General features: G+C 40.2%; 1 protein-coding gene across 2 annotated transcripts in view; it reads right to left on the reverse strand.

Moving 5' to 3' along the window:
• The window catches only part of DPF3 (D4, zinc and double PHD fingers, family 3), a 93,484-nt gene that overhangs the window by 51,779 nt on the left and 28,319 nt on the right, over nucleotides 1-13,386 (reverse strand). For both annotated transcript variants that reach the window (XM_009882250.1, XM_009882258.1), the window contains exons 3-5: nucleotides 12,325-12,452; nucleotides 8,361-8,456; nucleotides 3,563-3,641 (exon numbers count right to left, since the gene is read on the reverse strand). In XM_009882250.1, coding sequence (XP_009880552.1) covers nucleotides 3,563-3,641; nucleotides 8,361-8,456; nucleotides 12,325-12,452 — 303 coding nt within the window. The remainder of the gene's footprint in view (nucleotides 1-3,562; nucleotides 3,642-8,360; nucleotides 8,457-12,324; nucleotides 12,453-13,386) is intronic.

Below are 13,386 nucleotides of genomic sequence, written 5' to 3' on the forward strand. Positions count from 1 at the left end.
CAATTCTGTGAATTCTGTGGGTCTGGTCTCATACAGCAGCTGACCCATTCTACTACATTACCATTTCCAGCCTGCACCCATCTCACATGAGGCTGCCTTGCCACTTTCATTATCCAAGCGTTTATCCCAAGGGAGCTCCAGACACAGCACTATCCAATGCAACTGGCTGAAAATCTGACCAACTAGTCTTCCACTTGCTGGAGAAGAGAAGGTTCTGGGGAGATCTTATTGTGGCCTTCCAGTACCTCAAGGGGGCCTACAGGAGAGTGGGGGAAGGACTTTTTACTAGGGCATGTAGTGATAGGACGAGGTTTTCACCTGGAAGAGGGCAGGTTTAGATTAAACGTTAGGAAGAAGTTTTCCACTTTGAGGGTGGTAAGGCACTGGAACAGGTTGCCCAGAGAGGTTGTTGAGGCCCCATCCCTGGAGGTGTTCAAGGCCAGGCTGGACGTGGCCTTGGGCAACCTGGTCTAGTTGGAGGTGTCCCTGCCTACGGCAGGGGGGTTGGAACTCGATGATCTGCAAGGTCCTTTCCAACCTAAACCATTCTATAATTCTATGATTTGATGAAACAAGGCATTTCATGATTATGTTAGTAATTTTATCAATGCTTTGAATGGCCAAACATTTTATTCTGAACTTCTGATACACTATATGCTCAATAAAATCAGCAAAATATTTCAGAATATTTCGTTCCACCAAACAAGCGACTAAACACCTTTTCTTAAAAACACAGGATGACAAAACATTTTGAGCTTTGAAAACCTTCCTCCATACAGAAATTCCGTATTTCCAGTCAGTTTTAATATTGTGACCAGGTTTAATATCAGTGTATAGCTGAATGCCTTTTCCAAAAAGGAAGGCCTTTTCAGAAGGCTATCTTCCAACACAAGGAGCAGTGTCAGCTGGGCACCACTCTTGCATCATCTTACTGACACACAGACTAGTTTTTTCCCCATAAACTTTTTATTACTGATGAAACCTGGTGATATACTCATGTTTCCCATAAATATGAATGTGTAACTATGAAAAAAGAGCAGAGTAGTTCTTCATGACAAACCATTTTTTGTGCCCATGCAGTTAAAGAACAAAATTAATTTGGTTTAGATATGCCTATGTTTTCTTCTTTGTGGTCACTTCTCAAACTCAAATATCACAACACTTGCAGAAAAAGCAACCTGGAGGTAAATTAAATAAGACACAGAAAAAGTAAAGTGTCAACCCATTAAGGTAATTTATACCAATAATGTGATTGTAAGAATCATGTTTTCCCAAAGAGGAAACAGAGTCACTATTTTTGACCTGCATATTTCCACGTAAAACAAAACTATCTGTCCAAAACATCTGTACGTGGAGTGCTGCAAACCAATTTCTAACCTACACAATTAGATTGAGATTTATCTATAAAAAATAATTAGCAAATAATTTCAAAGAAAAATTGATTCAAGAAATCCTTTATTGGGTTACTGATCACCCAAGCAGGAAAGAGGCCTCAACTTAAGCCAATTATTCACAATAAATTGTATGTAATATTTCTACAGAAAGTTAACAAGGGCAGTACATTACTTCAGGATGATGGCATTACAGGTGGGACAGTTCTTTCCTTCTGCTCCAGAGTCAGGCAAAAGAGTTCTGATACCACATAACCTTTTTCTCAGCTATCTACAATGGAACAGGAGGGGTCACTGTGTAAAGTCTGGATTCCAAAACTACTTATGACTCACCCTCTAACTATAAGTTTTTTAAAACTGAAAGGAATCAGCCAAACGAAATAGGAAAGTTTATATTTCCAAAACCAAAGAGGAAATTTATGCTCCAAAATGTAAGCCAAGGCAAAATTCCATCAGTACAGCAATGTACTAGAGCCTTGACTTCAGCCCAGATTTCTGCTGCCTGCTTTGATATCTTAGATGTTTTATCTACTCTGTGCAAGTCACTACTATGCATGTTGTGAATTCTCTGTAAGATCCAAAAGCAAAGCAAGATCAGTCATTACGAGTCAATAAAGAGTCATTACGTTCAAAATGACTACCACTGATAAGTGTCCTTGGATTTAGAAGAATGTTCCAGAAAAGAGACAAAGACAGTTACGTGTATACCAGCACAGGAAAGCTGTGAATTTCAGCAAGATACATAATGGGCTCCCAGAGAAGTCTTAGAAGACGCATTTTAGTTCTTCCAACACACAAGGACAGCTATTTAACCACCACAGAAATCTCCTGATTCTTCATATCCTAAAGAGCTCTTCCTCCTTGATAGTGTGTTCCGACACTCCCATTCATGTGCAAGTATTTCCATTTCTACTCATTGCCCTTAGAATATTCACCTTGCTGAAGCAAAATACCCAATATATCCATCACTGTACTGGGCAGTGTCACCTTGTCTCACCATAAAAGAATATGATTTGATCACATGTTATATAGTTTCTATTTACTGTGCATGCTCCTTGTTTCTTCATGTGTTTAAAAATAAGCAGGAAATTCCCCCATAGATTGACATAGTAATGGTTGGTCTTTTAAGTTCAGTAGTGTAGAAAGATATGTAAACAGAGGAGAAATGAGGATCCTAATTGTACTCAAAATCAGCAAACATTTTTGGGTCTCAGAAGTGAAGACCTCCTGCTATTCTCCTACTTCTATTAACTTTTGTTGGCTTATTGTCTTATAGGATAGAAGGCATCCAGTAGCACAAATTATTATTGCATGTACACTCTACAGTAAACCTTAAGATGGGAGACCTCAAAAGCATGTGGGTAAGATAAGTGCCTGTCACAGAAATGACATAGTGCAGCAAAAAGGAGTATCAAAAGAAGAAGAAAAGCACCAAGGACTAGACTGTAAAAATACATTCTGTATCGAATATTGGACTCCTTCCTCATACTAGGACTCTGGTATCCTTCTTCAGTTTGGGCATTGGGTTCTGGTATAATTTTTCAGCTGGAGAAATGCCTTACTTCACCTGCAGTCCCACCGTGAGATGTCAAACAGCATGGCCATATTCAAAGGGAATACGTATAAAAACAAAGCATTCCAGTTGTGTTTGTTTCTTAGGAGGGCTCAACTCCTGATGATGCCACAAGACTACGTTCTGAGTGAGGGATGAGAATAAGACCTTCAAAATCTAGCCCAGTGAGATTTTAAAAGGACTGAATGGAAGAGAATCACCAAATATATGAAGAGATACAACAAGGGTGAAGTACCTTTGTCGGAGATTTTTGAGTTATGCTTTTGTTTGTAACTATCTGAAACAGAGAAAGAAATAGAGGGTGAATCTTACATGGGGGAAAGGAAGACAAAAGGCAGAGAAGCCAGAAAAAGAGGAGAAAGAGAAAGTAAATATAAGAGATGATTTATTATAGGGCAAAGGAAAGTGGAGTCTTGCCGAGGACGTAATTATACTTCCTTCATGCAAAAACACCAAGAGCAGCAGCAGCAGCAGGTGGCAAACATGCAAGTCAGAGAGCAGCAGAATATTTTGCTGGAAGGGAAAAGATGAAGCCCTGAGTGCACCGAGCTGGTAGGACCAGGCTGGAAGCAGAATCAGCTGTCTGGGCTCTACTTACTGTCACAAACATAGGGTTTGTCATGATCATCCTGGGAGGCAGCATCATTCCGTCTCCTGCCACCTCCAGATCCCCGAGCCTGTAAGAACAAGAGGAACGTTAACATTATTCCATCATCCCTTGGGTCTCCTTGTACCCCTCGCCCTCCTATGAAAACATGTGATATCAACTAAGCAAATCCTCAGCTTCCATACAGGTTTGTCAAGGGTGGGCTTGACCCTTCATCTCCTAAGACATGCGCTATGTTAATGGACCTTGTAATGCAGTGGAGATCCCCTCCACAGACAAGCCAAACTGTTCATCCATAGCAGTAGGTCACTGCCAGCACATATTCAGTTGAGTATCTTCACGCATTCATTTCTGAAGACATTCAAATACCTTGCTTAACTGAATATGAATGAATGAATAGATGAACAGGTGTTAAGAGGATAAATATAAACATCAAATCAGCCAGAAAACAGGTCCCAAATAAAAGAGAGGTAAAATTATTTCCTTTAATATTTTCAAATGCAGGCTTGTTTGTTTGGTTTGTTTCGTTTTGTTTTCTAGCTGAAAAGCAATGTTTTGAAATGGCCTTCTGGGACAAAGATACCATGGCTAATTACAAAATGGAGCTTTGATCAGTTAGTGGGAAGGATTAGGTAACATGGCTACCTACAATAACAGAGAACAGGAATTACCCAGAAAGGTCTCTCTGCAGTTCTGTATTCCTACAACATACCAAGTTGGCAGCCCTGGTAACTGAAAACCTCTGTTTCTCCACAGCACAGGCTGCTCTCTCCTGAACTCCAGGGGTAAGAGCAGAATTCAGCATCAAAGCTACGTGGTCCTAACCCTTCTCAGCTGAGATGCTAACAAGGGGACAGTTGATATCTGTCCAGTGGTGGAGGCTGTGATGTGGAACTAGGAACTGAGCCAAGGCCTTCAGTTCTTTCATGTTCACTACTGTACAGTCTGTAGATGACACTAATTTTAGACCTGATCTTTATTTGAGGAAGTGATCTGCCGGTGGATTGCTAGATAGCCCTTTATTAATTCTGCCAGCTACTCTGTTCCCGGGTAAAAGCAACAAAATTGTTTCTGCTGCTCCTCTTACTAAACTGTTGATGTTTCTCACCCTAGACAAGGTTGCCTGACTCAAATCCTTTGAGCTTTTGCATGTGAAAATAAGAAAGGGACAGAGCTTCATCAAGTAAAGCTGAAGAAGATGTAGAAATTCTGATAATATTAGGGTCCCTAGACACAAAGGGGTCATATGAGCTCTGTCCCTCTTCTATGGATTTGGGACTGAACTAGCACTATTCAAGCTGCATTCCATTGGACATCTAAAGAGAAGGAACACGGAACAGTTTTACACTGGCTTGCCACAGTCTGTCAAAACTGGGATTTATAAAAACTTCACACATTATTTTCCTGGGATTGCTTGGGTCTAATTCTTCATACAGTCCTGAAGGAAAGACATGGATTTGCAGCTGTCTGGATGGGGTAAATGCTATTAGGTATGACAAGTATAACTCTGCCTTCTGCAAAGACCTCTGTGCGGATCAGCACACACGTGCAGAGTGAGATTTGTAAGGGTGAACTGAAAAGCAGTTTCACCCTGGAAAAGGCCTCAGTAACAATTGTTTGGTGGAAGCTACTTTACTGACCTTATCACATAAAATCATCTTACTAGTCTGCAATATTTTGTCTCTGACTGCCAGCTCTTTAAACCCCCTCTGGGCTACGAAATCAATCCCAGGGTAGTTCCTTTCTTCCCTCACTGCTGTAAAATGTGCTGCAAGCTGAATTTTGGTCCATAGCAGCTCCTATACAACCCTCAGCTCATCAGAGAGTCTTCTTAGAGACAAGTGATTGGCCCTTAATAAATGTTTCTGCTGATACCTATCCTACCAGCTGCATTGGCTTTTCAGGGCTATGAAAAAGCTGTAAAGTCTTATTTTTGTCACCAGTCAGTAGGTCTGACTCTGTTTACATAGTGAGAACTGATCTGTTGAGTAAGAAGGCACTATTTTTACATAGGCACCTTTCAGAACAGGATGGTAATTTAAGGTCTGTTGCTTGGAGTTTCACTAGTCTTACAGCCAGCTGTTTCCCTTCAAACCATTCTCTACAGAAACACAAGGGTACAGCATTCATGTCATGACCGCACGTCAGATATACTTTTTCATGCACTGAACACACAGGGGGAGATTTTTCAAGTCAATGACTTTCAATGAGACTTGGGTTCCTAAATGTCTTTAGTGCCTTTGAAATTGTCCCATGGGATATTCAGCTGACAAGCAGACAATCTGTACAGGTGCAGCTGCATTCCTCTCCTGTCTCCTAAAAAACTATCCTTCCCAGCTCCTACCACATTCTCCTTGTCCAGTAAAGATGCTAAAAAGCTCCTTCTGTAAATCCATCTCTTTGGCCTTCAGCATCCTTCCTAATGCTCCCACCATTTCAGGGCTAGCCTTGAGGGGGTAGTAAACCAGGCAGCTGCCCCAGAGGCACTAAATTGAGTGCCCCATGCTTGCTGTCAGCACTCCAGTCTGCTGAATTCAGTCATCCACGACTGCCTTCATTCTCCTGATGGGATGCAGCAAAGACTACAAGACTTGACATGTGAGGCCTGGAAGCCATGGCACAGCAGCCTTGAAGCAGCCCTGAAGCAGCCAGAGAGAGTAGCCAGAGGGACAGATGGAGAACCCAGGATTAAAAATAAAATCATGCTGTATGGAAAAGAAAGGGCATGTGCAATTTGGAAAGTCCGGACCAGAAATTCTGTCACATTAATCCTGCATCGATGCTGTCAGCCCTTCTCACTCCTCCTCCGAATCCCCAAAGGCCACACTCTGCAGTATCTAGTTTCCTATGCATGTCCTTCCCTCTTCTGCCCTCTAAAAATACCCTAAGCAACTCCTTCCCAGAAACAAAGTGCTGCCCGGGATTCATATCCCCTAATTTCAAATCCTTGGTCCTGATTCTCTGTACTGGGTCAGGCTCACATTAGAAAAGGGCTGCTTGAGGAGTGGCAAAACACTCGTGACCAGATGCAATTCAGGCTGCAATTCAGGCTTACCAGTTTTCAACAGCTAGGGAATCTGGCCCTAATTTTGAAATCCTAATTTATACCACATTTTGCTTTGGTTATTGATGCCATCATACAAAAATGAAAATTGCTCAAAGTATTTGGCACTCTTCAGACTTCTCTTTTTTGCACTGAATGAAGCCAGGGCACTAGCAGAGCAGGAGTTAGTTGCAAGAAAAAAGCAAGAGATCCTGCTGCTCCTGTACTTAATAGGGGGCCGGTTCTAGGGCAGAAAATAAGACGTAAATTTATGCTTCAAAATGAATGGGACATCTAGTACCCTCTAACTCCTTTCCCCACAATAGCAGAGAAAAAGTAATAGAGCTATTCTGAAACAGTTTCCTGAACAGGGGAGTAAAACTCTGCACATAACATTCACTTCAGGACTTTGTTTGTGTAGGCCTGGGATATAAGAATATAGCAAATTGCCTTCTCCTGAGCAGTATATTTCTTTTAGCTATTCACTCTTTCACTCACTCTAACCAGCATGCGCAATTTATGTGAGAGCAACTTATTAGAAAAGAGTTGTTAGCCTGGAATATTAGTTGATCACTACAGTCAAGCTTGTGTGCATGTATCGATTCTAACTCCTGGTTTTGGTTACTGGTTCATACAAATTTTCTGAAACTTACATTTTTCTGGAAAATTTTTTTCCAGGTGGGGGTCTTTGGCTAAGAAAGAAAGAAAGAAAGAAAGAAACTGGTTCAGGTGATTTTGAGAATAAGGAAGGTGAAATATATACTTATCCAATTATTAAAGTGCTTTGATCTTATATTAAAGGACTTAAGCTCCAAAATAAAGAGGAGCAGAAAACTGAAACAACACAACAACAGAAGAAACCAAAAGAGAGGGTCTGATGCATAAGTACATTGCAAGTATTCAATGTGGTTTCATGTCTCTCTCTTATTCAAAAGCTATTATATCCTACTCATTTGGTCTAAAATGTGGCCCTTCTTGCTTGACTCCTACAAACACATCAAAAGGTACTTCTAGAGCTCCTGTGCCACTGCAGCATCCGCTGGAGCCAAAGAGAGATGAAAATGCTCAAAACTTCTGAGAATTGTGGTCACGATTATTTAGATGCCTAGCTGAAGGGGCCACAATTGAAAATGTTGATTCCGAGTTTTAAAATGTTGGCCTTGTTACTTAACTGGTGCCTTGCTGCAATTATGAAAAGACATCTTAGGTAAGAGAAGGGACACAGACTCCCCTACAGATAAAATATTGCCCATTTTAAGCAAATGGAAGATTTGCCATGGGCTCAAGAGAGCCAGTGTCAGCCACAATGTGCTACCTTGGAGAAAGCTGCAAAATGTATTAACACAGTTCAAGTTACTTTTATTAATTATTTTCTTTTGACTGTCATGACTGAATTTGTTGCTTTTCTGTAATTAGTAAATGTTGTTTTAAAGTAAGAGCATTGTAATAGCAGGATGACATCATAATTACTACAGTTTACATTACAATTGTTGTACATTACAACACTATAATATATTTACCCCAAATTTTTACTCTCAAGAGTCTTTTTTCTTGGTAATTCACAAAAATAAACTGAAAAAATATGTAAAAATCTTCAACCATATAACTGAAAATTACCTACAGTGTAATTATCACTATCATATATCCATGAATATACAATTTGCATATACAACGTACGTGACAAATATACACTAGAAAGCAGAGGTTTTCTTCCTTCCTTTCCATTCCAGTAAAGTTTCTACCTACCCGTCCTCTAGGCCTGTTCTTTCGTTTTGGAATATCTTCTTCCAAGTCCTCTTCCTCATTCACTTCATCTGCATTTTCATCATTTTCTAAAACCCTCTGTGGTTGAACAATAAACAGAAATGGTTAGAAGAAAAGAAGATGACACATACAACCAACTGCTGCTCTTTACCACAGAGACTGCAGGTTATTAAATTACAGTTGATTAATGATATAATGCCAGATCAGATCCCAGAACCCCTACTTCTTTCTGCGAAAGCAAATTTTGCTTTCCCTTCCACCCTCAGTTCTCCAGAGAGTTCTTATTAAAAAATACCACTGATATCAGTCAACTACGAAAAAAAGGTTCCTAAGAAATAACAGTGGCATCACTGAGCACTGATATCCCACAACAACACAAGTATTAGTATGCATAACTGCAGGCCCTGTCTGGGAAATTGTTTGCATTATTTTTTTATTTTGGTTTCTTGCACCTTAAATTGTTTTGTTTTCCTCTGATGTTTAGAAAGCACTTTAAGAAGACAGAAATCAGTGTTTTTCTCCTTGGCAGCTCAGAATTTTCTTTGTTTAGCAAAAATAGAGAAAATTCCCCCATATATTCCAGCTTGTTTAGTGCGTCATGTTTAGTAACATCTTTCAGGGCTTACACCACAATTCTGTAATCTGGAAGCAGGGATCTTGCTGCATGAGAACGCTGTGGAAGTACAGGTCTCATTGAAGTTAATAGGAGCAATAGCAATAGTTCCTTCAATTAATTATTTAATAGGAACAGTAATTCATCATCTCGCATAACAGTGAGATGGTCCAGGTGAGGGAATTTCAATCCTTTTATCTTGATCTTTTGAAATGTAACTTCTATAAAATCAAACACAGGCTGGCTGCCCTGAAAACATGCACAAGTCGGACATCACACAGACAAAGGCAAGACAAACCACCACAACATTAATGTGGAAAGAAGTCCCACTGAAATCTCCTCAACCCTTGGCATGTCTGCTAGAAATACAGAAATGGACCCCAGCCATTCCTGCCATTCATGGTGTGGTGTTATTTCGTAAGGGACTAATCTGGAATCACTAACTTATCTTTGCCATGTCACCATTCATTTAAATTACAACACGCACCCACGATGCAGATTCAAATCAGTGACTTTAAACTGATGGGGAGTGCTTTCAGTCTTTTACTGTATTTGTGCCTTCCCTATAATTTCTACTTAACAGATATTTGAGAGCCAGCAGAGGGAGAACAGGAGCAAAACACAGTTGCTTTCTTTCCTTCCTTCATACCTCAAGCACTGAATTCTAAATTTGTGGGAAAGAATACAACAGAAATTTCACTTTAAATAAATCCTGTATTTGGAAGCCTAACTATACAAATTTATTCTTAATTTATTAGCTAAATTTTTAAGACTAATGTTGGGCGCTGTCCCTTTTAAAAAGTACAAACAACTTTTAGAACATGGTAGAGGATCAAGTCTTAATCTGGTTTTTGCTCCTTTTATTTTTAAATCTCAGGAGGCTGTTAATGAGGTCAGACCATCATGAAATATAAGTTCACGTAACTAGAGTACTAAATACTAAAGCATGAAAAAGTTAAGCAAGTTCCAGTTCTACATACATAAAATGTTTCTCCAAAATTCATGCAATTGCATACATTAATTGACTGCGTTTTAGAAAACTGAAGCACTCAGAAAACGTTGCACATGAGTAGACTAGTGCTATGTAAGAAAACATGCAGCCTTACTGATATAAGCTTATATTTTCACAGTGCTTCATATCTTAAAGTATCTCCAAAAAAAAGAGAAGGCTGCAACTATACCATATGTGGGAGGGAAAGGAGCTAGCTTACAACAATAATGCTACACAAGAGCAGTTAAGAGAAATATTAAAAACCACTTTCTTCATTTAAAATTACAGCATCAATTTAAGAAAGAGATAATAAGTAACCAAATGTGAATTTGGGTTATGACTTTAATTCTTGGTAGAAGGGGCATAGCCTTTCTGATGTGTTGGTCAAAAGGCTATTCTAGGCCTCCTCCAGCAAACAATGCAGATACACATTCAATACCAATTTAGTGTAGGGCAAAATCCTCAACACTGTTAAATACCAACTGTACAGCAGGTCCATGCCCTTTTTAGCAAAGTAACTTCTCTTTTCTTATTCTCTTTCTAAAACAGTTTCCCAGCCCAATATACTTCAGTGCAGCTTAATACCAAGTCGTCTTCTGACAGATACTGTGATTTTGAGGGTGGTAAGTGGCTGGGACTGAGGTGGGAATTACAACTATCTCTATCCCACCTGCTCAATCTCACCACCACTGAGGCTGGGCCCGTTCAAGTTACAGCACAAAAGAGCATGCTAAGCAACAAAAGAGAGATTTGCATTCTCTTATTTGTCATACGGATAAAAGGCACTGATGATGATTTTGGCCTGGTACAGTCCAGCTGCCAGGTGCCGAAGTACACACTGAAAGCTGGCTAGTAAAAGTAAAGGCTTCAGCAATCGTTTTTGTATAGACTGAATCCAGATAAGCTGTGCTTGCATAAGAAACAACAGCAAGACATGCCTTTTGCATTTGTTCTCATGAAACCTGCATCCAGGTGACAGGTCACAGCTACAGCAGTTTAGCTGAAAACGTTTTGTATACTTTTGCACTCCCTCCCTCCCTGCTCTGCAATGCCCAGACTTGCGTCAGTTCCACCATGTCTGAAGTCTCTTTCCTTGGACTGCTGCTGGGGATAATTTGGGAGCTCAGATCACACAGCAACAACCAAAGGCACTTGTGGATCTCATAGGGATGCTGCTCCATGACTTCTTGTGAGCTTGGAAGCAGGTATAAACACAGCTTTAGGGCTCTCAGCTTAATAGACCCAGATACACTACTGAAGAAGGAAACACAGAGGGGGCCTCATGCTGAGCTTTTCCCCACTCCATGAGCATGGGGTTCTTCCTCTTTCATGGTGCTCCTTTACCTGTATAACTGGGAATGGGAAACCGAATTTTGCTGCCCTCGTATGTGTGAAATTTCTGTCAAATAGACCAGTAGGACTGAGCTCCAAGCGTATAGATGTGATGCTTATGCTCATTTCATTCATCATGGGGGCTTCCCATTCAAATTTTTACTAGTTTTAGGTATGGATGCGATATGTTGTATCTCAGCCAAGATTACCAAGTTTGACACATTGCCAGTGGCTCTCGCTAAAAATCACTGATAGGCTCATAGCACAATGGTTTTTTAGCATCATCAAAGATGTGCTGCTGCTCGCTCAGGAAAGGACCACTCTCCTAGCAATTAAAGATGTCTTTATAAAGTTACATGCCCTTATATAAGAACTCTTTATATTAGCTGAATTCCTTCTATGAAAGACCCATAAATGTGTTTCTACTTTTAATTGTTAAAGGATGAAATGGAACATTGACAAATAACTTTCAAAGCATAATGCATGTGAAAAGGCAATGTTTCTCATATGTGCATCACTAATAATGGGGTTAATAAGCATTAGAATATTTTTAGTTATTTATTTTGCTTGTATACTTCCTGAAGGCTTCTCAGTAGAAGAAAAGACAGGCAAGGCAATGACACATATTTGTTAGCAGCTGTGAATCCAACTTCAAATCCATGTCCAAATTCACTTTAAATATGAGGCACTAAAATTCAGTTTATGGTTGGGACTCATCTCTGCTTGTCAGTTTTATATGTAATCATCTCATAGTGCTGCAAAACAAATTCCGACACAGGAGCTGTGCAGAACACAGCCAAATGACCGAGATTCTTGTGACAGGAGAAGTGTGCGAGATCCCAAGTTCATTTTGAGCATCACAGTGTAGCACAATGGTTTGATAACATTTTGACAGTAGAATGACACAACTATCAACAGATGCACTGTTCTGTCACAGGACAAAATCTGCTAGGCTTAGAGACAAATTGTAAAATCCAGCCCTGCTGGCAGGGCATGGGGCTCTCCTTTACCTGGATTTCTTGTATAGTGTCTTCTTCTTTAGTGTCCGCTTTTTTCTCTATTCCCTCTCCACGCAACAAGGCTTCCAGAGTTGTACTTTCTGACGTAAACCCATCTTTTTTCAGAGGCAGATCAACTTCTGAAAAACAAAACACACTGAAGTCTGTGTCTGCTTACAGTAAAAAAAGGCTGGACATATTGTATCAGGAGGAAATAAATGGGGAAAGAAATCCTTTTCCTTTATGTAAACTTCCAATGCTTCATTCAAATAAAGAACAAAACCAGGGCTTTCTAAGATAGTGAAATAACAAATATGAAGATCTGATCTCCTGAAGTAGAAAGTTGTTTAATGCAATTTAGCATCTGGCACAGTTTATACAGCACAGCTTCAAGCAGCATTCTCCTACACCAGGGCACGTTTCACACAAGGGGAAGCGGTAAGCTAGTGTGTGGTGCGATGCTGAGAACTTAAACTGAACAAACAAAGGGATGTGTCTTGAATTTTCATTTAATATTGAATAGATAAAATCTTCAGTTTGTTCTAAATGGGCCTACACCAATGAAGAAAGACAAGTCAGCACAGCTATGAGTGCAAAATCCAGCCCTTAAAACAGGACGACCCCCAGGCACTTCTGGAAGAGCCAAAGGCTGGCCCAGGGCAGGGCTGGGGCATGGGACTCCAAAAGACAGTGTGGGTTTATGAGGAAGCTTGGTGCAACTTGCCGTACAATTGAAGGAACAGAGATTTATTCCCCTTCCGAATGCTGCAACTAGATTATGAGGCTGTGCAGCAGGCGGGCAAATACAGCATGTTAATTTTAGCATGATGTTAAAATATACCTAGGGAAGAATTCACTTTTCCTTGTAGATCCTGGCCTCCACCCCACTCGTGCAGGAGTTCATTCAGAGCAACCCCATGGCAGGGAGACATCCTGAACATCTCTTTTACCTGACAATGCCAGGTGTGGATTTCTTAAGTATTCCTTCCCTTCTAAAATTAATTTCTTCCTCTAGGCCAACAGATTTATAAAGTAATAAGGTACAGGACCAATGCTCACAAATCAACATCTAGT

This window comes from Charadrius vociferus, unplaced genomic scaffold, assembly GCF_000708025.1.
Source record: "Charadrius vociferus isolate BGI_N301 unplaced genomic scaffold, ASM70802v2 scaffold50, whole genome shotgun sequence".
NCBI classification, from domain to species: domain Eukaryota; kingdom Metazoa; phylum Chordata; class Aves; order Charadriiformes; family Charadriidae; genus Charadrius; species Charadrius vociferus.